Genomic DNA, 26979 nt, shown 5'->3' with positions numbered 1-26979 from the left:
TTTAGATGACTTCTAGGCGACTTCTAGCTGTCTAAAAAGCTGTTAGATGACTTTCAAACGAATATCGGACGATTTTCAGACAACTTTTTGACGGCTTTTAAAAGACTTTCTAGTGGTTTTCAGAGGACTTTTAAACGACTTTGAAAGGTTTTGCAGTCGATCTTCAGATGACATTTAGAAGAATGTTAGACGACTTTTAGACGATATTCGTATATTCAAACCACATTTGGTTTTCAAATGCTTTTCAAAGGATTTTTAAGCGACACCTTCTCACAACTTTCAGCGGGTTTGAAAGATTAACAAATGGCTTTTTGACTTTTCGACTATATTTAAATAGCGGAAAAGTATTCCTTCATTTAATCATATTTAAATGACTTTCAGTCGACTTTCACGCGGCTTTTAAAATACGTTCAAAGGCTTTCAAATGAATTTTAAGCGGTTTCAGATGCGTTCAAATAGGTTTCATGCGTCTTTTGAACGGCTTTCAAACGACTTTTAAATGATTTCTAAATGGTTATTAGAAAGCCAGATGACCTTCAGCCGACCATTAATTGGCTTTCAGACGACATTAATGTGTCTTTTAGATGGCTATAACGCTCAGACAGCTGTCAGACGTATTCCGAGTGAACTTCTGAACCGCTCCAAGTTGCTTTTAGTGAACTTTCAGGCTACCTTCAGCCGCCTTTCAGATGACTTTCAAAACGGTTTTCAGACTTCCTTCATACGACTTTTAGCTGGCTGTCAGACGACTTTAATATGATTTTCAGTTGACTTTCAGATGATTTTCATCCGACTCTCGTATGATTTTCGGGCTTTTGAAAGCTTTTTCAGGCGACTTTTGAACGGCCTTCAAACGACTTCTGAATGATTTCCAAATGGCTTCTAGAGGGCCAGGTGACCTTTAACCGACTGTCAGCTGACTTTCAGATGATCTTCAGACGACAATCAGATGACTATCAGGCGACTTCAAATGGTTTCATGCCACTTTCAGGCGACTATGAGATGGCCGTCAGTTGACTTTAAAATGATTTTCAGCTGGTCTACAGATGAGTTGCATATGACTTTCGAATGACTTTCAAATGACTTTTGGCAGACTTTCAAATGGTTTTCAGACTGGTTTCCAAATGGCTTCTAGGTGGTTTCTTGATGGCTTTTAATTGATTTCTAAAAAGTTTTAGGAGGGTTTTAGGCGACCTTTATACTTTTTAAACGGCTTTTAGGCTGCATGCTCGTCGTTTGACTTTCAGACGATTATCAGATGGCTTTCATGTGACTGACTTTCAGACGACTTCTAGACGGCCGTCAGATGACTTTCAAACGATTTTCCGGTGGTCTTCAAATGGTCATCAGTTGTCTTTCGGACGATAGGGAGAAGGCTCAGACGATTTTTAGACAACGACTTTCAATATGTCTTCAGATGGTTTTTAGACGTTTTTCAAAAGGTTTTTAGTCGACTTCTGGACGGCTTTTAGACAGTATTTATAAAACTCTCAGGCAGCTTTTATCTGTTTAAAAAAACGACTTTGAGCTGGTTCTCATGTCTTTCAAATTACTTTCGTCCGTCGCCAAGAGTTTCAATCGATTTTTAGCGTCTTTCGGACATCTTTTAAAGTACTTTCAGAGTACTTAGTCGGCTTTTGAACGGCTCTTCAGTTAATTTTTTAAGGACTTTAGTCAATATTCGTACTTTTAGCAGAAATTCAATCAATTGTCAGACGACTTTTAGGCAATATTTGGATGATTTTTAGGCGTCTTTTAGAAAACTTTCAATTGACCTTCAGGTGGCTTTCAGATAAATTTTTAGATGATTTTAGATGATGTCATCTAAAAACTTTCAAACTCTACCAACAGACGATTTCCAAACGATTTCCGGATAACTCTCGAACGACTTTTAGGTAAAAGTCGAACGGATGTAAAAAAGCCGCGTGTCATTTTTTTATCCAATCGTTTCGTTCTCTGCAAGAAGTTTTCATTTATTTTTCACTTTTCATTTTCCATTTAAGACTAATTTTTTTATTTTTCAGTTTTCAATTTCCAATTTTCATTTTTCAATTTATGTTTTTCATTTTCCATTATGCATTAGGAATTTTTGAATTTTGAATTTAGAATTTTGAATGTTAATATAAGATTATGGATGGTTGAATATAAATTTCCGTAAAGGCCCAAACTTATTGTACAAATTTTGAATAATCCGCTTCGCGCAGATTACTTTTATCCATGCGTTTAATCTCGTTTTAAAAATTTATTTTTTTGCTATTCTTAGCCCAACTACTCCTATAGCTTTTACTAGATTAGACCTACTTGTGGACTATTTAATCTTTAATGTATTTCCATTTCTTTCTTTCAGCGATTATGATGCACTTCTTCTTCCTGGCGGCGTTCTTCTGGCTAAACACGATGTGTTTCAACATCTGGTGGACTTTCCGGTGAGTATTTTTCAAATATTTTACAATGCAATCAGTAAATAGTTATTTTGTATGTTGCGTAAAATTTTATCTAAACGACAGGCCAAGCTGGCCAAAAGTGCAGCCAGTTTCGAAACCCACAAAAGTCCACCTCGCCGTTTCCAATTGACCAGTTTACCGTATCGGACGGACCGCAGCCGGCCAACAGCGCCCGTCAGCAGTCCCAATATGATGACAAATGTTTGCAACCGGTCACTCAATTGCCAGACCAAACATGCGTAGCCCATCGGTTTAGTCAAGCCCTCGTTTCGACTCATTTCGGTTAATATAAGGGTACACCAATGCCATTGGCACAACGGCGGCCGGTCGCCTGCATAGAACTGGGAATCGTTTCGTGGTACATTAAACACCAAATCCGTTTCCACTGGATGGACCTAATCTACAGACACGCAGGCAGTCCGGTTGCTACGGGCAGAGCAGACTAGGGAGTCTCTTATTTCCTAAAAATAAATTCAAATTGCTCCCATTAACGGTACATTTGCTTGGATCCAATCCACCGTAGGGCAATCAATTGGAATCAGTGATACGATCCTGATCCAGGGATTGGAGTGATCTCGTATAGGTTCATAATAATGCGAAAGTCATTAGGCAGTACTCGAGCGAGCGTACGAGCCCATCCGGACTGCATCAATACCAGCAGGGTGTTGGAGAATGAAAAAGACAGAGAGAGAAAGCATAACGGATGCACTTTTATGTTTACCACATGGACGGGACCGATCGGTTGGTCCGGTGGACGCAAACCGCACAATATGCGTGATGGTGGTCGACGCTGGACTGTCACTGCCACCGGTGGAAGCTGCCACTCAGCGAAGAGTTCACTTCATCACGCTAAAGTGGCCATAATTTTTCACTGTGTCCAGCAATTACGGCCACTCGCATCGTCGGTTATTACGATGGGAGGGCAAAAAAAAATTTGACCGCGAACCGTCTGCACCAGTTCGATTCGGAGAGTGCGTGGTTTTGTCACCCGCATTCGGTTCTTCCACCTGGCTGTGACGATCCGGTCGACCTCGGTGGCTCTAAGGTTGACCTGACCGGTCGCGGGCCGAACACAGACCAAGTCAGCAGAATTGGTCGAATGTTTATCCGGCAATTTAGATTCAAATACGGTGCAATTTATTACGACTGTCGTTTGTTTATTGCCTCGCTCAGCTTGGAACGTTAGGAAACTGCACGGCGGCGGTGCGACGGCATATCGTTAAACGATTTGTAAATAACTGGAAAAACGTTGTCGAAATACACGATGATTCAGTTTAATGGTGGTTCATTGTTTTGCTTGTTTGGGCCGTGTCGAGGCGGTGTTTCGTCCATTTAATTTCAACCCTGGTGAAGCGGTACGAAACTCGACTGCACCGCGGAAGTTTACGGTTGAGGATTTACTAGTAATGAATACGTTACAAATTGTTTAACAGATGCGTTGTTGACTTAGGAGGAACCAGTGGACGAGGGGGTGTGCACTACATGTTCCCCGTAAACTATTGTGCACAGAAGCCGTGTCTATTCCTAGGACGATAGTGAGTTACACTGCCCCGGGGTTACACCAGGCAAATGTGCAACTCGAACTAATGTTTAATTCGCCATGTTTATGTCAAATGCAATTACCTATATCCACATTTTAACTAATGCAACGCGAGGAAGCTTGATACTGCAGTGAGCTTTGCTTCATTTTAAAGTTCCAAAGTTGGAAGCAACTGCGTCACACTTCCTCCTAGGGTTCAATCACAGAAGAAGCATATGTGGCTCGGCCTCGTGGTTGCTGCTGGTTGACGTTCTGCCAAGTCGCTGCTGCAGCTATCTACTGAATTATGCTGACGAAGGCATTGCGTTTCGTGTCGGCGTCGTGTGGCGGCCGCGTTGGCCTGGAGCGCAAAAGTCACGTTTATCATAACTTTTGATAGGGCACAGTAGATATACCGAAAGCTTGAATGACGCCGCCAGTGCTGCATTTGCCATTTTGGATTCAACTCTTCTATAGACTGAACGGTTCCGTTCCGTTTCCGGGCTTTCCGGACGAATCCGAAAGGCACTGCAAGCTGAGAGAAAGCACCGTCGTCGTCGTCGTCGTCGTCGTCGGTTTTCTTCTTTCCTGCTTCCGATATTATGTCACATTGGATTATAGATTGCATAGCACAGATGATGACGTGACTAGACACACCAATTTCCCTCATGAATATGTATCAGCGATGGAAAAAGTTTCGCATCAACAAAATTTACTGAAAGCAGGCGAGAGACCTATTGGCACAGTTCTTCGGGGATGCGCTTCCGGAGCAGTGGTTGGTGCTGTGTTCTACGTTCGAACTGTGTCGAGATCTTTTTGTTTAATTTATGAGTTTGCTTTGCTGGTATCTCTATGAGCATATGTTTGAACTTTGATGTTTGCAGTTCAAATATTCGTTTTTATCGAGAAAAGAGAGATTCAAATTTAATCTTGGCAGACCACCATGCTAAAAAACTTAGTGTGAACAAGAAGCAGAGAAATGTCAATTTAACGATTTTTTTCCTGATACTACAATTCATTTGCTTCGTCTGTCCAGAATATCTTACTTTGCAACTAAAGGACTAAAAATCCTTGCGATGTCATTCACTGATTCAATGGATTTGACAATCAACTGAATTCGAATGGCAACTTCAGAACTAAAATCCACCAGAAACAAACAGATATTTTTTGAGGTCAATCTCGGTGAGTGTTTAGCAGAAGTCACGAATGAACCAAGCTGTTAAAGTGACTATAACCAAACAAAAAAAACGGATATTCCATTTAAGTACAACAATAGCGAGTCGCTCATTGCATGAAAACAGTCTTTTTCGAAGGAAGTCCTCCGACGTTTTGGTAATATATTTTGTGATTATAAATAGATTTCTTGCCAATCGAGGACTGAAGGACGACCGTGTGTGATCTGCCTGAATCACCTGGGAGAAACTTGTTACCGTTACCGAAACATATTTGCTCACCCAAGTACTTCATTCTTTGAAAAAAATTATTTTTGGCAGGAAGTCCTCTGGCGTTTTGGTAATCTATTTTCTGATCAAGAATAGATTTCTTGCAAATGAAAAAAAACTGTGACGATCAAAATGTATAAGTCAGTAGCGCGTGAAGTCTGCCCCATCGAATATTACTAACTACCAAGCACCAAATAAAAATTATTCGTGTTATAATTATAACACATATCGTTTTGTTCAAATTTTCGAAATATTTGTAGCGAATAAATATCTCCGGTTAACATTATAATATTGTGTTCGGATCCAATAGGCAGTGGGTGTGAATTACTTTATGTGGGAAGTCCTCTAACGTTTTGATGATATAGTCAGTAGTACTGACAATCAGTAGTACTGCAAATAGTAATACAAACAAGTACTAGGACTACTGGTTTGTGGTAAGACCGCTTCTGTTTTGATGTATGTTTTGTTGTTCTTTCTTTTCCTCCACCGTTTGCCTGATTCCTTCAAAATGGTCCGCGTACGAAAGTGGAATCAGTCCTCACAAATGTGCTTCTAACTCTGCTGATATATCCCAAAGCTCTACCAAATGAATTCTTCCGTACACTCAATTTTGCCGAGAGTGTGCTTAGGTGTTAGGTCCTCGATTTTCGATGATATTTAGAATAATATTAAATAATTTGCTATATTGTGGTCAGATTAATTTCAGTAAATATTTATGGTTCACGAACAAGGATGGTTGGGACGGAGATAAAAAGTCTTGTCCATCGGTCTGTGTCGTTTTTTGGACTATTTTACCAATCAGCAATGCTTTTTTTGTTAGCTTATAGTCACTTTAATAGCTTAGGTCATTCGTGACTTCTGCGGGGTTGGGATTTGAACCCGGGTCCAGTACACCGGGACTGGTCTATGCTTAGTTTTCCGTTCTGTCCATCGGCTATCTTATTCATCGGTATTTGTCCATCGGTCTGTTTTGTTCATCGGTCTGTTTTGTTCATCGATCTGTATTGTTCATCAGTCTGTCATGTCAATTGGTCTATTTTTACTATTAGTCAATTATGGCCAACGGACTATCTATTCCATCGGCTTGTCTTATCCTTCGGTCTGTCTAGTCCATCGATCTATTTCGCCCCATGGTTTGTCTTGTTCATTGTTCTGTGTTGTACAGTGTACAGCGGTCTTTTCTTACCCAAAGTTTTGTCCAGCTCATGTTGTCTATCGGTCTGTTTTGTCCATCGATCTGTCTTCTCCATCTGTTTTACTCATAGTCTTGTCTATCGGTCTGTCTTGTCCAAATTTTGTTTTGACCACCGTCTGTCTCTATCCATTGTCATAGTTTAGTAAATCCACGTCGATAGTCGATATTTGGTCAAATACATTCATTGTCGAGACGCATCAGCAGCGATTGCAGAGATTGCAAGATTTCGCAATCACATTTTCGCTTGTGATACGAACTTATTGATGATCTAGCAGTTGCTCCGACTATTTTGTTAGATACGAATTGCTATCAAATATTGAATTCCGGTGTGGACATAGGTCTAAAAACATACTATCAAAACGTGAGAGGACGTCCAATGGAAACTCCTTAGTTCTGCCTATCAGATGACAGAGTTGAGCACGATGTTATGCTAATACACTAGAATTTCTTTTAACGTCTGAAAAACGTCTGAATTAACATCCTCTCATTCTACGACCGAAATTCGAAATAACGTTCTCGTCAAATACCATGAGGTAACATCAGAAAATTCAAAACAACATCTTTTCTTTTTACGTCCAAAATTTGAATTAATGTCATCTCTTTTTACATCCAAAATTTGAATGATCGTCCCCTTTTTTCCGACCGAGTTTTCTCTACGTCCCCTCAATAGTAGACGTCAAATCAGATTTAGGTATCTATTTATATAAGAGGCTTATGTCTGTACCGAAAACCAGGTCTCTAACAAGACGTCATAAGAGGCTTATCGGTAACTAAAAACAGGTCCCTGACAGGACGTTATGCTTTCGTAGCAATGGGTTGTATTCTCAGTCACCTCATTGATCTACTGCTGGACTGCTCGATTGCTCAACTGGTTGACTAGACTGCTCGACTGGACCGGTCGATTTGATTGCTCGACTGGATTGCTTAACTGAACTGCACAGCTGAACTGTTCAATTCGACTGCTCGACTCAACTATTTGATTGGACCGATCGACTTGACTGCTTGACTGAACAGCTCGATTTAACTGCTCGAGTGGACTACTCGACTTAACTACTCGATTCGACTGCTTGACTCACTACTCGACCCGACTGCTCGACTTAACTGCACGATTGAACTGCTGAACTGTTCGATTCGACTGCTTGACTGAACTGCTTGACAGAACAGCATGATTCATCTGCTCGACTAGACTGTTCGACTCAACTGTTCGATTCGACGCTCCACTCAACTACTCGTTTCAACTGCTTGATTCCACTGCTCGACTGGACTACTCAACTCAACTGCTCGAATGAACTGCTTGACTCAAATACTCGATTGGACTGTTCGAAACGGCTGCTCGAGTCAACTGCTCAACCCGATTGCTCGATTCAACTGCTCGACTTAACTGGGTCGACAGATTGACTTAACTATTCGATTCAACTGCTCGACTGGGCTACTCGACTGAACTGCTCGACTCAACTGTTCGATTTAACTGCTCGACTGAACCGCTTGACCCGACTGCTCGACTGGACTGCTTGACTAAACCGTTCGATTCGAGTGCTCGACTAGACTGCTCGACTTGACTGTTCGACACGACTGCTCGACCCAACTACTTGACTCGATTGCTTGATTCGACTGCTCGACTCGCCTGCTCAACTCGATTGCTTGTCGCGATATCATATGGTCGGTGTTAAATCAGACCAGACCAAGTCGCAAAATTTTAAAAAATGAGTTCATACCTAATAGCAAACGATCAAGAATTTTCTAAGCAATATTTTACTCTAATCAGACTACATAAATGTTGCAAAGAGCCAAATGTTTTTAGGCCATTACAAATATTTTATAAAATTTTTGTCCTTCCGGTGTTCGGACACTGAAGGGGGGGGGCGAATAAAAAATAAAGTGAATTTTTTAATTGAGCAAAAAAACATGGATTTTAAGAATTTTTTTTTAAGGTTTAAACGTGAAAATCGAATCTATTCTTGCTTATAATATGTACGTTATTATTTTCTATGCAAAAATATACGAAAAACGACAAAAACGAAGGAAATTTTTTTTGGATGATTTACGGAAATTCCATTGTTCGAATTTCCATTTCTTTTTCGTGCTAGAAGCGTTAATTCAACTCGGAGACTCATTTTTCGAGTTTTTCAGACTGTAGAGCCCACAGACAATTGATTTTATAAAAAGAAATTTGACTCATATCCTACAAATTATTTTTTTGCCCCAAGCCAAGTGGGGGGGGGGGGGGGGTGACAAAAACTTTAAATATGATTTGCAATGGCACAATTAGTTTTCGAGTAATGAGGAAATTTGTATTTCATTTGTATAGGAGCCCCCCTCCTAAAGTGGGGAGGGGTCTCAATTCACCATAGAAAAAATTCTTGTCTCCAAAAACACCCACATGTAAAATTTGGTTTCATTTGCTTGATTAGTTCTCGAGTTATGCAGAAATTTGTGTTTCATTTGTATGGGAGCCCTCTATTAGTGGGGGGAGGGGTCTCTAATTCTCATAAGAACCTTCCCTGGCCCAAAAAAACCCCTATATGCAATTTTTCACTTCTATCGGTTCAGTAGTTTTCGATTCTATAAGGAACATAGAGCAGACAGAAATCCATTTTTATAGACACACTTTTGTTTGGGAGCCCCCCTCTTAGTGGGGGGAGGGGTCTTTTGCCATCGAGAGAACCTTTCCTAGCCCCAAAAATCTCTAGATATAAATTTTCACGCCGATCGGTTCAGTAGTTTTCGATTCTATAAGGAACATACGGACAGACAGACAGAAATCAATTTTTATAGGTATAGATAGACTAGTTGAGCCCGAATCTTACGATCCGTAAAATATAAATGTCTGTACAGAATTCAGAAAACTGCGGATACATTGCATTAGCCAGTGTTTGCGAAGATGTTTAATCTTTGTATTAGTTCTTTGAGTTCTTATATTGCATAATATAGCTCTAAGATGATGTACATAAAAGAGTCAGCCAGAAACTGAAACAAATAGTTTTGATGCTCGCATTGGATTTAATTTATATGAAGAAAAACACTATCTCCACTGTGCTGATACTATAGGTGGGCAAAATGGTTCTTTTGTGTGAGTGGCTCTGTACCGTCCATTGTCTGCCGCGTACCGATTCATATGGTCAGTGTTAAGTCAAACAGAACCGAGTGACAAAATTCTGACTTCGAGAAAAACGCTTTCAAAGTTTGCTGCATTCAAATCATCTCATAACTCTGGCTGTTTGCAACATGTATGTAGTCTGATTAGAATAAAACGTTGCTTAAAAAATTCTTGATCGTTTTTTCTTTCATTAACTCATTTTGTAAAATTTTGCGACTTGGTCCGGTCTGATTTAACATCGACCATATGATATCGCGACAAGCAATCGAGTTGAGGAGGCGAGTCGAACAGTCGAATCAAGCAATCGAGTCAAGCAAATGGGTCGAGCAGTCGAGTAGAACAGTTGAGTCGAGCAGTCAAATCGGGCAGTTAAATTAAGCTGTTCAGTCAAGCAGTTCAGTCGAGCAGTTGAGTCGAGCAGTCGAGTCGAGCAGTTGAATTGAGCAGTCGAGTCGAGTAGTCCACTCGAGCAGTTAATTCAAGCAATTTAGTCGGGCACTCGAATCGAACAATTTCGTCAAGCGGTCGGGCAAGTGGTTCAGTCGAGCAGTTGAATCGAGCGGTCCAGTCGAACAGTTTAATCGAACAGCTGACTCGTGTAGTTCAGTCGAACAGTTTAATAGAGCGGTTGAGTCGAGTAGTCTAGTTGAGCAGTTGAGTCGAGCAGTTAAGTCGAGCTGTCGAATCAAATAGATGTTAAGCAGTTGAGTCGTGCATTCTAGATGAGCAGTTGAATCAAGCTGTTCAGTCGAGTAGTTGAATGGAGTAGTCTAGTCGAGCAGTTGAGTTGAGCACTCGAATCAAAAAGTTTAGTCAAGCAGTCTAATCGAGCAGTCGGGTCAAGCGGTTCAGTCGAGCAGTTAAGTTAAACAGTTGAGTCGAGCAGTAACGTCGAGCAGTTTAATCGAGCAGTTGAGTCGAGTAGTCCAGTCGATCAGTTGAGTCGAGCAGTTGAGTCGAGTAGTCCAGTCGACCAGTTAGATCGAGGTCTAGTCGAGTCGAGCAATCGGATTGAGCAGTTGAGTCGAGCAGCCGATTCGAATAGTCCAATCGAGTAGTTGAGTCAAGCAGTCCAGTAGTTTAGTCGAGCAGTTGAGTCGAGTAGTTCAGTCGAGCAGTGGAATCAAGCAGTTGAATCGAGCAGTTGAGTCGAGCATCGAAGTGAACAGTTAAGTCAAGCAGTTGAGTCGAGCAGTCTAGTCGAGTAGTTGAATCAAGCTGTCCAGTCAAGCAGTCGAATCGAACAGTCCAGTCGAGCAGTCCAATCGTGCAATTAAGTCGAGCAGTTGGGTCGAGTAGTAAGTCGAACAAATATGTCAGGTAGTCGAATCGAGAAGTTAAGTCGAGCAGTTCAATTAAGCAGTCTAGTCGACCAATCAAATCGAGTAGTCTAATCGACCAGTCCAGTCGAGTAGTCTAGTCAACCAGTTGAGTAATCGAGCAGTCCACCAGTCAACCAGTGGACTGAGAATACAACCCATTCCTACGAAAGCAGGACGTCCTGTCAGAGTCCTGGTTTTCGGTAAGGACATAAGCCTCTTATATAAATAGATTTGTAAACTAACATTGTTGTGGTCTTCACAATCACAACCAGGGATGGAAAATAAGCGATGTTAAACAAACATTTGGGTTATCACTACACGGTCACGATGCGTACAGATCATGACAAACCATTAATCACAAAATTTTGCTCTCTTAATAACTCGTAGCAGTCGACCGCAGTGTTAAATTTTACCTAGCTGCAAGAAAAAAGGATTCTCATGTTGTTTTTATTGAGATTCACCCACTGCACATTCTGCATTCACACACCGAAACTTAAAATATTAAAATTTTGATTAAATTAATTTACCATTTGTTATTGTCCTAATGATTTAATCTAACCAATACAAAACATCTTCAGTTCCTACAAATTATCTTACGAGTGAGGTGACAATAAAATCCAACTTGGCAGAAACTTGGCAGAAAACTCGTTGAAGTCCGACGATGGCTCCGTTTGCTCCATAATTTGTCCTTCAAAATAGCACTTGAGAAGAGCTACGTGGTTGAATTCGTAGACTAATGCGGTTGAGTAGCCTTGGACAGCCTAGCCTAGATTTCTCCTGGTTGCTAGAGTATCAATTGTCCAAGTTGTAGTCGGTTCGGCGACTGCTGATTTTCACTGGAAAAGAACCAGCGAACGTCGCTGTGTCAAGTCCATATAACGTTTGTATTAAATGCAGCGGTATTCAAATGAAAATTGGAAGAGAGTATCGATACATTTGTCCGCTTTTGCTTAGCTTGGTCATTTTGCATAAAGTCATAAGCTCTCGAAATATTTCGGTTTTTGGAATGTAGAGCAAATACAAAAAGTTTGACTAAAAGCATTTTGGCACTAAAATCTACCGTGAACGTACCATATTCTGCGCAGTTAAGACATTTTTATGATTCCTCCGCTATTATAAGTATTCTAGAGTTAAATTGATAACGTTGATAGCAGCAACATGTAGTGCTACGGTCTATAATATATGGTAAAAAACATGGGAATTAAAAGTCGACCAACAATTGAGTATATCTTTCGTTTTGTAAACTTATCCACGGTGCCTAATTCTGCGCACTCTCTTGCCCATGTTCCTAATTCTGCGCATGTTTGTTCCTAATTCTGCGCACCTAAAAAGTAACAATAAACATTCATACCATGTAGTTTATGTCTTTATACGCTGAAAGCACATCAAAAATCCGACATTAGCCATTACCATGATTAAATCCATGATCTGGCCTTCTTGTGCTGTCCAGGTGGCACAGGAACATTATTATCATTTGGATTGGCTTATTTTAAATATTTTATTGTCGATAACGTGAAGGGCGAGTTCATTCGGGTTTTCTCTATACTGAACATTATAATTTAGACTAATATTAACAATTGTGTTTTCATATAGAAACCACTTCCCCACTCCCTGACAGCTCAATGAAGTTCGACTGTCAAAAAAAATCAGAAGACATGGTTCCATGAATTGGCGTTCGTAGGTTCGGACCCCGAGCCGTAACACAGGATTCCAATCAATACAAGTTAAAGGTTCTACTTGAATTTCTATGACTCTATACCTCAGCCATTTGGGAGAAGTTGCGTATTTTTTCGCGATTTCTTCATAGGATACATTACTGCGCAGAATTTGGAACATGAATAAAAAATCTGTGCCTAAATCTGCGCACTACTGCATCGCATTTTTCCAACGAAAACAAGGCATGCAATCACTCTTTTTGCCTAAAACATGACTAAAACTAATTATTCTTTCTAATTATGCTGGGTAATTTGATCATTGCAAAGAATTTCGATCATAATTTTGTTAATTTTCTAGAAGGACAGTTTTAGCGTTGGCGCTAACGACGTTGTTTTCTGACATATAAAATACTTTCAGTTTCACTTTAATTTATTTCGCTGTCAAATATTATGGGCCTTTTGTGAATAATGGTGTAATATTCAACAGAGATTTATAAAAAAATAACACAATGGCCATAGTTATGCACAATGTTGAAAATTACATATATAAAGAAAAATGCGCAGAATTAGGAGCTGCGCAGAATATGGTACGTTCACGGTAGATTAGATCTTAGATCAACGTTTTTGTGTCTTTGAAATACATAGCTTCAAAGAAATCAAAGTAATATGCGATACCCGTTACTGTTCCACCGTTCACAGACATTTATTATATGTAATACAAAAAACAAGTAGCAATTATGTTGAGAAAAACTCTTATACTATTTTAAACGCTGTAAAAAATTATTCTCGGAGGGACACCAATGTAGTATTTATGAAGATGAATAAATAAACTCTTCACGCATAATGGAATCTGTTAAAAATGTGACAGGAATTCTAATATATACTAACAAGAGAGAGTTTGAAGAAGGTGAACAAGTTAAAAGATGTTTCTCGTAGTTCGTTAGCAGCTTTTTGATAAATAAGCCTTAGAAAGTTAAACAAATTCGTGCTTATTTGTGAAGATCGAATAGCATAAATTATCCAACAGCTTATTCAACTATCACCATAAGCCTAATAAATTTGAAACAAAACGATTCCTTGCATTATAATTTGGTATGCCTATCTGGAAATAAATGATAAGACAGAATACATTAATTTTACAAACGGTTCAACTTTATCGGCTTGGAGAATTATGCGATAAAGAAAAACTAACCTAACAACTTCATCATTCCGTAATCGAGTGCTGGCCAAAGGGAATGCCAACCGATTAACATACGGTAGCTGCACACTAGCACTTCAACATTCCTCGGTGTGACAGAGAGTGTTTGTCCCCATTTCGCATACCGAAAGTGATTAACATCAACCTTCATCAGTCGGACGGCCAGCCGGCCGGTCGGTCACGGGAGAGAAAAGTCGACGAACTTAGGTACATGCTTCGCAGGAAGTTCTTTACCAGCAGCCAGCCAGCCAGCAGAAACCTGTCCCACCCAAAATGGGGAGCAGCAACCGAAGCGGTCGTAAATTAAGATTTTTGGTCCACCGAACCATCGACTGCTGCTGCGGAAGACGAGAAGTTCCTGCCCGAAACCCGTTCGGCACCCAAGGGCGCGCGGCTGCGGCGGCCCCATCGTCATTAGGCAGGAAATGATGATCTCGAGAATGGCAACAAGCTAATTTCGGGACAAATTGACATCTTCACGTGGTGCGGCCCGAACACCGACAACGTCGACGACGATGGCGACGACGACGACGACGGCGATGGCGATGATGATGATGAGGATGACAATCGCCAGAATGAGGCGTACAACCGTGATTAGCTCCTAACGAGTGTAGACAGTCTTCGGTAGTTGACCCGCCGAGAACAGCATGCTCGAAATGGTTTCAATGGTTTGGCGAACAATTCTGAATACCAGACTAAATTAGAATTTCTGTCATCCATACAACGAGAAAATGTGCCGTGACATTAGTTTCTAGACAGTTAAAATTGTGTTTAAGATGCTAATCAAAAATATGTAAAAGGGTAGTAATAAGAATATGAAATGTCCTTTAGATCATGGCAATGATTCCCATGAAATTAGCACAAACCAGAACCGGGCAACACATAAAATGATCGACTGTCCAAGAACTGATTGATGACAGGTGGTTATTATTTACCGTGCGAGTTCCTAAGGTCGCCTATCAACCGAGCTCCATCAACAATTCGCGTCGTCCGTCGGGGTAGATTATCTCAGCGCAATCCACAAATTGGCTGCCAGCTTCGCGTGTTCCTTGATTTTGCACAAACCGAGTAGAACACCGCTGGCTGGCTGGCTGCTCGAACTCTACAGGTGTGCGCCGGTTAATGGATTCGTTACCGCCAAGTCATCATCATTATCATCATCATCATCATGATCATCGATCCGGGAGGTGCATTCAAAAGTCAACTTCAAGGCCGTCTACCATTGTCACGCCTCTCTGGGTGTATTCGTGCTGGAGTGGAGTGTGTTCGCAATTTTGTATCAATACTGTCTTCCAGTTAGCAGCAGCGTTTCTTCTGTTAGCTAGCAGCAACTGAAAGGTGAGCTTCCGTCGTCGTCGTTTGAATTCGTTCAATCAAGCGTACGGTTTAGTCAATAACATAGGTACAGAGCGACATGAAACTCAACAAGCCAGCAGCCACCCGCCTCGTCACCCGCATTCCGATTCCAATCGAGAACACATATGCACACAATTCCGTTCCAGTTTTTGTGCACGCCCTCTCCTAGAACCAGTTTCAATTTTAAAAGAGCTGAAGTTCTTTGTGCGGTGGAGAGGATCGTTCAATTTTTTTGTTCGTTCGTTCGTTCGTTCGTTCCTCGCATTCCCCGAACCGGCGCGAGGTTCCCCGCTTGGAGCTAAGACCTTGCCACGCGGTCTTGCACTTGTTCGTCGCGTACTTCTTACCGCCCGGCAAGACAAGTGCAAGTGCACAAGACGTCAATAGTCAAGAATAAAGACTTACGATTATTTGCATACACTCCGAGCGTTGCTGACTCTGGAACTCTTTTGAATACGGCAACCAGCAACAACTTACAAACAAGTAGTAGTAGTGGTGCTGGTGATTGTAATGACAAAGGAGACCAGCTTGAGAGCGGGTGGAAGTTGTGTGTTACCGGGACGAGTGGGTGTTGTATAGAAATCTTTTGCAAATTGCAATTTCATTCAGCGGAGAGAGAGAGAAAAAACAGGTTTATTGGATGGAGGCAGAGTAGAATCGTCTACATCATCGCCGTGCAATGTCGCATCGGATCATTATAGATATTATCTAGATTCCACCTTCAACTTAACGATCGCCTAATTACTCTCGGATTGTATTTTTTTCTACTCCGGTCATATTTGCTCTGATGAAGTTGAATTGCGAATGGCCGTTCGGTTTTGCTGAATACGGTTTCGCCGGCTCATAAAGATCGATTCACCGTGTGATACTGATGATATTAATGGGAATTAAATGACAGAATGTATATTGTCAGGTTAAGTATTCAACTACACGCAACGTGTTATAAATAAATACGGTTTAAATGAATGTTGCAATTGCATAAAATAGCATATTTCAAATGCAATGAAGATATTCAGTATCAGATTGCGCTATTTGAGTGGAAATGTGATATTTCATTTGCTATGAAATGTCACTAATTGATGTCGGATCAAAGAGGTTCGTTGTTGAAAAATTAATTAGGATAACACTAGTCCCGTCATTGTCCTGTACTCTAATAGCTAGCTGGGAAGTCTGCCGATAAAATCAGAAGGTAAACTAAAGAAAACATGATAAGATCATTTGACTTCCTGTGATTGTATAGTGTCCAGTGAAACACAGATTTCAGAATCAATTCACGGTTAATTCCTATCAAAGCGTTCAAATTATCCTTTTTTTACCCTATAACATCGATTCCATGAGAAAAAGTACTATCGAAATTTAAATATGCTTCCAGTTTGTTCGATTCTTCCATTTCAACGCTCAATAACTTCTTAGCACCAGTTTTTTTTAATGCTTTCAATTGTTATACAAATTATTCAGTTTATTTATTTTAGATACACAGTTTTTCTGAAGACTATTTATAGGTTAATGATTGCGTTTCTGCGATTCGGTACCACTATGTTGAAGAATATAAACACTTGCCTTCAAAAACCCCCACATGCCAAATTTGGTTCGTTTGCTTGATTAGTTCTCGAAATATGAGAAAATGTGTATTTCATTTATATGGGAGCCTCCCCTCTTAAATGGGGGAGGGGTCCTAATTCACCATAAAAAAAATCTTCCATCCAAAAACCCCGTCATGCCAAGTTTGGTTTCAGCTGCTTGAATACTTCTCGAGTTATGCAGAAAGTATTTCATTTGTATGGGAACCCCCTCTTAGTGGGGGAGGGGTCTCCAACCATTATAAGAACTTTCCCCGGCCCCAAAAACCCCTATATGCAAATTTTCACGCCGATCGGTTTAGTAGTTTTCGATTCTATAAGGAACATTCGGGCAGACAGACAGACAGACAGAAATCCTTTTTATAGGTATAGATTATTCCAATACGCACGATAAAATTTAATGCTCATATGCTGCACAATTACGAAAACCGCTGAAAATGTATCATTTGTTCTATCGAATATTTTGTTATGGTCGCTATAATCCTAATTTTGACAGTAAAACTTTGGCATTTCCGCTCACGGATATATATGTATTTCAAGCTACCAAAGGTAGCTGACTGTTTTAACTTTCTACCAGAGTATGCAAAACGAAAAGCTTCATTAAATTATGGCGGTGGCTGTCAAGCAGCGTAAAGCATAACTGGTGTTACTGCTGCTTTTAGCAGAGCGTGATAAAACTACTTGAACTTACAATTTGATTCTAAAAGAGATTCTTATAAAAACCTTTTGATGAGTGAGCTATTTCGTCGAAAGAAAATTTGCTAGCGGTAATCAAAAAGGTTCTAGTGGAGCTCATAGTTTTTTTACGGTTTTGTGAAATTGGTCATGAAAACCACTAGACGAACGCAATAAAATTTGCTACTTGGGAGAAGACTACGTAAAACAGGTGCCTAAAGAAAAAATTCTAACCAAAAAAAGGACCTGGTCTGCCAGTCGCTAAAGACAAGCAAATGTTTTAATAGCTTTTACCGCGACATCGCGATGTTGTAGATTTTCCTTTTGAGGATTGTACAGCGACCACCATCGTTCGCCGCGAGACAACTAGTGCTTAACGTTACACAAGGACTGAATAACTACTTTTTTAGTTGGATTTATTATTGTTCCGAAAAAACTTAAGGAGAGTTTTCCAAATTTTTCCGATTTTCTCAGACATCCCTTATAGGATTTATTTCTTATTCTTCTTCTTATTCTATTCTAGTAAGCAAAGGCACTCTAATTTCCATCATTTATTGGATACATTTGACGAATACTCCAAAAGTTCTTGTGCTGATTTGAGTCAAACACACTTACCTTCCGATCCGTGCACTTTAAATTCACTAAAAAGCGATTATTAAAGCATTTTATTAAAATTACGCAACTGACTTTATTTATTTAATTCGTTGTATCGTTTTGAAATTCGTCTAAAATTGTTCATGTCATATGCTACTACATTTGTTATTCAATACCTTAATAATACTTGTTCGTGTAGAACGAAATGAACACACAGTTCTTATGATAGCGATGATATATTTGAATCAGCTAGAAATTTTCCCAGTTAGATTTATATAGTTTAATGTAACAATGGTACCTACATTACAGTGTGCCTGTAGAATTTATTCAATGGACACTAGGTTTATATTTTCCTGACGGCAGCAGTGTTTCGCTGGGTGGTTATAGAAATATAATTTACTTCAAGCACAAAGCATTATGAATACATTTTCTAACCTATTTGCACTTCTATTAAAATATATAGAATCCAAAAAATGTGTAATTCGGCCCTTCAAGGAATAATCCTGTAATCTAAATGCATGGAATGTTAGCGCGAATTCACTTATGCCATCTTAATACTATTTTTACCACCAGAGATCAAAGAAAATTTATCAAATAATTATTTAACTAGAGATTATGTAAAGCACGTTTTCTTCACTTGGCACTGACGAAATTCTGCCTATTGTCTTATTGCCTATTGAGGTTGACCGTGACGAGACTGTCAGTGGATCTCCACAGTGATGTTAGTTGGCGTTACTTAAGTTGCAGATAGGGTTGCCAGTGATTGTGCCCCTGTCGCAACATCCCCCTGCCCGTAAAGATTAGTACCACACTCAGCTTTACTGTTGCTTCTTACGTCCAATACCGCCAGCTTCGAGACAGGTCGACGGTACAAACCTCCAGCCGTTTGCACCACAGCTTGTCGTATACGCCCATCCTGTCCAACGATTACCTGCAAAATTCGTCCGCGAACCCAACCGTTCCTTCTGTTCTCATCGATAATAACGACTAGGTCCCCGGGTTCAACTGCTTTGGTTTCTCCAAACCATTTAGTTCGTTTGGTGAGGGTCGGTAGATACTCTCGTACCCACCGGGACCAGAAGTGATTTAGATTTTGCTGAATGAGATTCCAGGAGTTGTGAGCTGATCTTACTTCATTCGATATGTAGACGGGTGGTTGTTTGACACCACTACTGCTGCCGAGTAGGAAATGGTTCGGTGTCAACGCATCCTGCTCTGCCGAATCCAATGGCAGGTAGGTCAACGGTCTGCTGTTCACGATAGATTCGGCTTCTATTACGAGCGTTAGAAGGCCTTCGTCACCTAGCTTTCTGTTTTGTGTCAAACCGGCCATCGCCACCTTCACGGAACGAACCATACGCTCCCAGCTGCCCCCCATACTGGGGGCCGACGGCGGGATGAACACCCATTTTGTGAATGCATTGGTGAAGGTTGATGCTGCTGCCGTTTCCGCACGTTTGATTTGCTCTCTTAGCACGTTATTTGCTCCGCAGAAATTCCGACCGTTATCGGAGTGGATCTCAAGTGGTGCTCCTCGCCGACACACGAAACGACGAACGGCTTCGATGCACGACTCTGTAGAAAGGTCATGAGCCACTTCGACATGTACCGCCCTAATCGTTAGACAAGTGAATAAAGCGATGTATCGTTTAACGGTTGAACGCAGAACTTTCACTGGTACTGGACCGAAATAGTCCAATCCGGTATAACTGAAGGGTCGAACGAAAGGTGAAAGCCGTGCAACGGGAAGTGGTGCCATCTTCGGTGTAACTGGGTGGGATTTATATACCTTACACCACTGACAATGCCGCGCCACTTTTCTGACGAGTACACGCAGCTGGGGTATGTAATACTGCTGTCGTATTTCGTTGACAATGGTTTCGGAATTTCCGTGGAGATATTTGCGATGGTAATCGTCGATAATCAGAAATGACACCCTATGACCCTTTGGAAGTATCACCGGATACTTTACCTGATCCGCGATTTGTTTTGCGACCCCAATGCGACCGTCAATACGCAGAACTCCTTCGTCGTCTAAAACTGGAGTCAACTTATAGAGAGTGCTGGACTTTGGTATTGACAATAACTCCCCTGGCGGTAGATGTTTTTTCTTCTGTAGGACCGCCACTTCATCCGGATAGGTTTCAGCCTGAACTTGCCTCCAAATCGTGATCTCTGCACCCCGGAGTTCTTCCTGCGTCAAAACTCGGCTCCCTGTTCCACGTTTGCGTAAGTGAAGGTATTTCGTGACGTAGGCCATGGCTCTCACCATGCGACTCCATCGAGAGAAACGGTCATATACCACCAATGGAGTGTATCCGGTCATTTGGTGAAGATAGCACGGCCGCACTTCCTCATCGGTGGTTGGCATAGGATGCTTAGGAGTAGGCCATTGATCTTTACCCAGGTGGAGAAACTCTGGACCTTGGTACCATCGGCTGGATGAATCAAATTGGAGTCCTTTGGTCCATTTCGTTGCCTCATCTGCCACGTTCATTGCACTCGGTACCCAGAACCACTCGCTTTCACTGGTTGACGTTAATATCTCACCAACGCGACAAGCAACGAATTGCCTGTACCTTCGGTGCTTCGAATGAATCCACGCCAATACTGTGTTCGAATCGGACCAGAGATATCTGTTCGTGATCGATATTGTATGACCATCGATAATGAATGAGAGCAGACGAACACCTAAAACAGCAGCCATTAATTCTAAGCGAGGGATGGAAACGTATTTTAATGGCGCCACCTTTGCCTTAGCCGCCACCAATGCGCACTGTGGTGTTCCATCGGGTCTAATAACGCGGAAGTAGACTACTGCTGAATACGCCTCTTCGCTCGCATCGCAGAATACGTGTGCCTCTACGGAATCGTAGAGAGATTGGTTCGCCTCTGAAAAGTAACATCTTGGGATCTGGATGTCGTGCACATTATCAAACAAATTCGTCCACCTCTTCCATAGTTCGAAAAGTCGTTCGTCGATGCGGTCATCCCATTTTATACCGGTTTTCCAGACTTCTTGCATGAGAATCTTACCGTGGATCAAAAAGTTAGTCAGTAGCCCCAGTGGGTCGAACAGAGACATGATGCATTTCAAGACTTGTCTCTTAGTAGGCCGTGCACCAGTGTCTAAAAGAAATTGTATTTCCTCGCTAAACGAAACGGAAAAGGTTAATGCGTCACTCTTATGATGCCAAAGCATGCCCAGCACACGCTCAGCGTCGGCGCCTTTAGTCTGGATAAGGTCTCGTGTTTCAGCCTTCGGTTCCTCGCCCAAGAAACTGATGACTTCCTGGCTGTTGGAAACCCAGTCGCGAATAAAGAATCCGCCCTTAGCATGAATCCAGCGCACTTCACTGGAAACCGATTTCGCTTCGTCGACCGTCGCGAAGCTGTCAAGAAAGTTGTCGACATAGTGGCTCCTCAAGATACCATCCGCCGCTCTTGGGTGTCGTTCCGCAAATTCTTCTGCGTTTCTATTTTTCGTGTACTGCGCGGATGTCGGTGAGCTAGTTGCACCGAAAGTCAGCACATCCATTAGAAAAATTTGTGGTGGATCCTCAGGATTATCACGCCACAAAAATCGCTGCGCATGGCGATCAGATTCTATTACTTTAATCTGATGGAACATTTCAGCAATGTCGCTTGACACGGCAAACGAAAACTGTCGGAATCGGAAAAGTACCGACGGCAAAGGAGTTAGCATATCTGGCCCGGGCAGCAGAAATGTGTTCAATGATACACCGTCGACCACGGCAGCAGCGTCCCAAATCAGCCGTACCTTTCCCGGTTTCCTGGGATTTGTGATGGCCCCTAAAGGAAGGTACCAGGTTCGGCGAGGGTCTGCTGATTCCAACTCCTCTTGTGTGGCGCGATGAGCATACCCCTTTTCTTGGTATTCGCGCAACTGTCGATGAACGCTGTCTCCTAACGCAGGGTCGCGCTTCATGCGTCTCTCCATGCATTCGAGCCGTCGAAATGCCATTCCGTAACTGTCTGGAAGCTCGAAGTGGTCGTATTTCCAGAGTAAGCCTGTGCTGAATCTGCCGTCAATTTTACACGTCGTTCGCCGAAGCAAATCCCTGGCTCGTTGATTTTCTGCGGATTCCAGCGGCTTATGCGTCACACCGGTGTCCTCCTGGTTGAAGTAGTCACGTACTATAGTGTCCAGCTTTACGATGGCTGAACAGTCGCACTCGTGGTAATTCAGGCGCTCAACGCTTGGACCGTCGACTAGATGGCCGTAAATGCACCACCCCAAGCGTGTCTTGGCAGCTATGGGTCCTCTATTGCCTTCCCTGACCTTCAGTGGGACAGCCAAAGACAGATCGTGGAGCCCGATCAATATCTGTGGCACAGCATTTTCATAGCTTTGTACTGGTAAGCCTGTCAGATGTTGAAACTGGTTTCGCAGAGGTTCAATCCTTAACGTCTGCTGTGGAAGGTTTAGATGATCCACCGTCCGTACGTTTTCTAAGGTATACCGAGTCTTTTTCCCGACTCCGGAGAGTTCCACCGAAATAACCTGCGACATATTTTCGACTCGTGACATGTTGGCGGTCCACTGTAAGCAGAGAGGTATCTGTGGACCCTTCAACCCGAGCTGTTTAGCGAGACAAGACTCAACTAAGGTCGTCGATGAACCTTCATCCAGAAAGGCAAAAGTGTTGAGGGAACAAGAGACCCCGTACACTGTCACCGGTACGATTCGGTACAGAACCGATTGTCCGCAATGGTGGTACGTCAGATTCGCATTGTTAACAGACGTGCTACTAAATGGGTACGACGAATGTAGCATTGGATGATGCCGAAATTGGCACCCGTCAACTCCACATCGGTTGGTCTTTCGACAAGGTCGACGACCATGAGGATTCAGGCATGATCGGCATAGCTTTAGTGTGCGCACGAACTTCCAGCGGCTCTCGATGTCACTATCTTTGAACTCGAAACAATCCTGAATCCGGTGCTCTTTCGCACAAATGAGACACTGCCTTTTATCTGCTGTCGTCACCCTATTTCCTCCTTCGTCTCTAGTCTCAACGTGGGCATTGAAATATTCCTTTTCTTTATTTTTATGTCGATCAACCCTGATTGGAGGTGGCTCTACGTACGAGCACACTTTGCTAACGGATTCTATCACGTGTGACATAAAATCACTGAACGCTCCCAAGTCAGCGTTGGGACACGCAATTAGTTTTCCTGCCCACTGCATCTTAAAGCTGGAAGGAAGCTTCTCAACAACCTCATGGAGCAACATAGGATTTGAAAGGTGAGCTCGCTGTCCTGTTGCGATGAGGTGTTGGGTAAGATTTCTAACGGTTATGCCAAATTCCATTAGAGTTTCAAGTTTTTCAGTCTTCGGAGTAGGACACTCCCGCACGTTTTTTATCAGCTTATTGATAATGATTTCGGGGCGCCCGTACAGGGTTTGTAAAGTTCTCATCACCTCCGGCACATTCTCCGGTGCCAGCAGGTAGTATCTTACGGACTTCAAGGCATTTCCTTTAAGGCATCGTTGTAGTCGTGCCAAGTTCTCTGTAACTGTGTATCCACAAGCGGCCGTCGAATTCTCATAGCTGTTATAGAACAGAGGCCATTCCTCCGGGTCCCCCGAGAAGTCTGGCAGATCGCGGGGCATAACTTGTCTCGCCGCTATCTGTTCCTGAGAGGGGAGGAGTAACCGGTGGCCAGGTTGGAAAAGTTGTTCCGCAGGGCGGTGATTTTCAGCATCGATCTGCGGTTGTATGGTGCGCTTAATTGGCAAATTTAAATCAATCGGAGGTCTACTCATCGTATTTATTTGCATGGTAGGTGGATTAAATCCACGATCAGGGTAGATATACGAAGTCAAATTAGCTGCTTGCTCTCTAATTTCTTTTCGAGTAGCTTCAGGGTCCGGACCAGACGTATTCCGTGGTGGCATAGGCACGGTTGCACGGCTCGAGTGGCCAGCTTGTGGTTGATTGTCTACGATCGCTGAGGGTGCGTGTGGGTGGTTCGAGGTTTGATGAGATTGAAGTTCTGACTTCGACTTCGTGTATTGCTTCATGCAACGTTGGAGCTGCCGCTCGAGCTCTTGTAATTGTTCCAATGGGAGATCTGACAGTGTAACGGCCTCAAACCGTTGTTTGAGATCGTGAAGGGATTCAGGATTTCCATTCGTCTGGCTGACATTCTGGATCGAGTTAGCAGCAGGTTTATTTTCCGAAACACCGTTAGCGGCAACCGCTTCTTTCCTATCGTGGCACTGTTCGGTTGAACTGGTCTGGTCCAGCGGATTTTTAGTCGGCAAACTGGACACTACTACCTGAGGGGTAATCGTTTTTTCTACCCACTCACTAGTATGCTTTCTCTGATCCCGAGACTCAATCTCGATTATGCGACTTCTAACACTGCGATTGTCTGCTTCTTCCTCTTCGAGAGCAGCTGCTTCAAGCTGGTATTTTTTTTGTGCAAACTGTTTCTCCAGGTCAAGGTCTAGTTGTTTTCGTTGCAATTGTTGTTGCTCAGCTAAATGTTGCAGATCCAGCTGCAGCCGCGCGCGGCGTGCCGACGAAGTAGTGGAGGTTGATTTTGCGGGAGCTGGTAGGCATTTTGAACAACTCCAGCGGCGATCCTGAATAGATGACGTCACCCCCGCGCAGGCGTAATGCCACCATTTCTCGCATTCGTCGCAAGCTACCATGTCGTCGTAGCTGTTGGGCCGTTTACAGCCGGAACAGTCAAATTCCTCGGCCTTGGGGGTAGTTTTGCTAGTGTCCATTGTAATCTTGAAGATTTTGTTCGTGTAGAACGAAATGAACACACAGTTCTTATGATAGCGATGATATATTTGAATCAGCTTCAAGCTAGAAATTTTCCCAGTTAGATTTATATAGTTTAATGTAACAATGGTACCTACATTACAGTGTGCCTGTAGAATTTATTCAATGGACACTAGGTTTATATTTTCCTGACGGCAGCAGTGTTTCGCTGGGTGGTTATAGAAATATAATTTACTTCAAGCACAAAGCATTATGAATACATTTTCTAACCTATTTGCACTTCTATTAAAATATATAGAATCCAAAAAATGTGTAATTCGGCCCTTCAAGGAATAATCCTGTAATCTAAATGCATGGAATGTTAGCGCGAATTCACTTATGCCATCTTAATACTATTTTTACCACCAGAGATCAAAGAAAATTTATCAAATAATTATTTAACTAGAGATTATGTAAAGCACGTTTTCTTCACTTGGCACTGACGAAATTCTGCCTATTGTCTTATTGCCTATTGAGGTTGACCGTGACGAGACTGTCAGTGGATCTCCACAGTGATGTTAGTTGGCGTTACTTAAGTTGCAGATAGGGTTGCCAGTGATTGTGCCCCTGTCGCAACAATACTAAAATATGTTATTCCAAACTCTGAATACAGTCATGTTATTGCTTTGTTATTCAAATAACACAAGTAGTTATTCTTTTGGCCTTAAAGGAACAAAATTTTGGTATTATTTTTTGTTATTTTACCAACTATGTCAGCCAAGACAAGATCAAATTTTGATATCAGTTATTCGATTTCCATAACACATTTTGAAATTATTCTGCAAACATTTCTGTTGGTCATGCAAGTTTTCCCGGCTTGAGTTATTTTCATTTATGAATGACGGAAATTGAAATGGTTAGTCGACATTTTTTTCTTCGTCGCTCGAAAAAAGGTAGGAAATTTGGCTGCCAGGAATTTTGTAATGAAAAGAAGCTTTTAAATAGATCTCAGCTCACTTTGATTGATCGCATATGATAATCAACAAACTAAAATATTAGGGAATGTCTAATTTTGCATTGTGTGTCATAAAAAACGCTGATATTTTTAATAATTTGTATTGGATAGGACGGGAATAGGCAATTACGACGAACCAGCAACATACCCTATAAGAAATTCATAACTTTTGAACCGAGCACGCGATTTTGATTTTCAAAAATAAAAACATAGCTGAAACTCGACACAATGTCCGTCAAGAAAGAGGATTATGTAGAATGTAAAATATTACCTAGTATTTTTTAATTACAATAATGAACCCCACAACCAGTGTTAGACTTTTTCGTATCACCAACTTAAAAACATCCACTAGCATAAATTTGCCTCTAGTTTTCGTCTGAATTTATTACTCTCCCGAGTATACTCCACCTGTTGGGAAGCAAAGTAAATAAGAATACATTTAAAAATCCTGTACCTTAGCGAGTCATAAGTCACCACAACACGCGCTCATTTTACAGCATCGCCGCCGAACGTATCTGGTTGGTGAAACTCCCGGGAAAAGTATCCGGCCTCCACTGGAAATCCGCAGAGACGCCCTACGTATCACCCACACATAAACACACGGGCTCGGTTCGGTATCTACCGGACTTGCTTCATTTATCATCCGCTGAAACTGGTCATTTTTCTTCTCGCTAATTACATTCATTAATTTTCCGGCTACTCGACTATGCAGTTTCTCCGCCGTCCCATCTGTCAGCCCGTTTGTCTATCTTTCGGTCGGTCTGTCCGTCTGTCTGTCTGTCTGTTCGGATTACAGCGAGTTGGAACGACCTAAATGACTTTTACTTTCCATTTTCCCAGCGCTACGTTAGTTCCCTACGGTTGAACTTAGCCGCTGTTCAGAATTTACTAATGATTACATAATCGAGTGGCCTTCGAATCCAACGGAACGGTATGCATTAGAAGATGCTGCGGATCATGCCAAGGAAATGATAGAAAATTGATTCGTTTCTCAGATAGCATAAATCGTAAATTTATTTGCATTCAATGTGACTTAGGTATTTGTAAACTACCATTTCAACTCCATCGTCCCTTCAGGCGGCGCTTGGCGCTTCGTTCACCGGACCAGCTGCGCCGTGTTCCGCTTGAACAAACAGCAAATATT

The 26979-nt window shown here is 41.9% G+C and overlaps 1 protein-coding gene across 3 annotated transcripts in view; it reads left to right on the top strand.

Moving 5' to 3' along the window:
* The window catches only part of LOC128742021 (probable G-protein coupled receptor Mth-like 1), a 265014-nt gene that overhangs the window by 163650 nt on the left and 74385 nt on the right, over positions 1–26979 (top strand). For all 3 annotated transcript variants that reach the window (XM_053838198.1, XM_053838196.1, XM_053838195.1), the window contains exon 4: positions 2348–2426. In XM_053838198.1, the coding sequence (XP_053694173.1) occupies positions 2348–2426 (79 nt within the window). The remainder of the gene's footprint in view (positions 1–2347; positions 2427–26979) is intronic.

Source organism: Sabethes cyaneus, chromosome 3 (genome assembly GCF_943734655.1).
Source record: "Sabethes cyaneus chromosome 3, idSabCyanKW18_F2, whole genome shotgun sequence".
Taxonomy (NCBI): domain Eukaryota; kingdom Metazoa; phylum Arthropoda; class Insecta; order Diptera; family Culicidae; genus Sabethes; species Sabethes cyaneus.
Note: the sequence above shows the minus strand (reverse complement) of the source record. Positions and strands in the feature narration are given on the sequence as shown.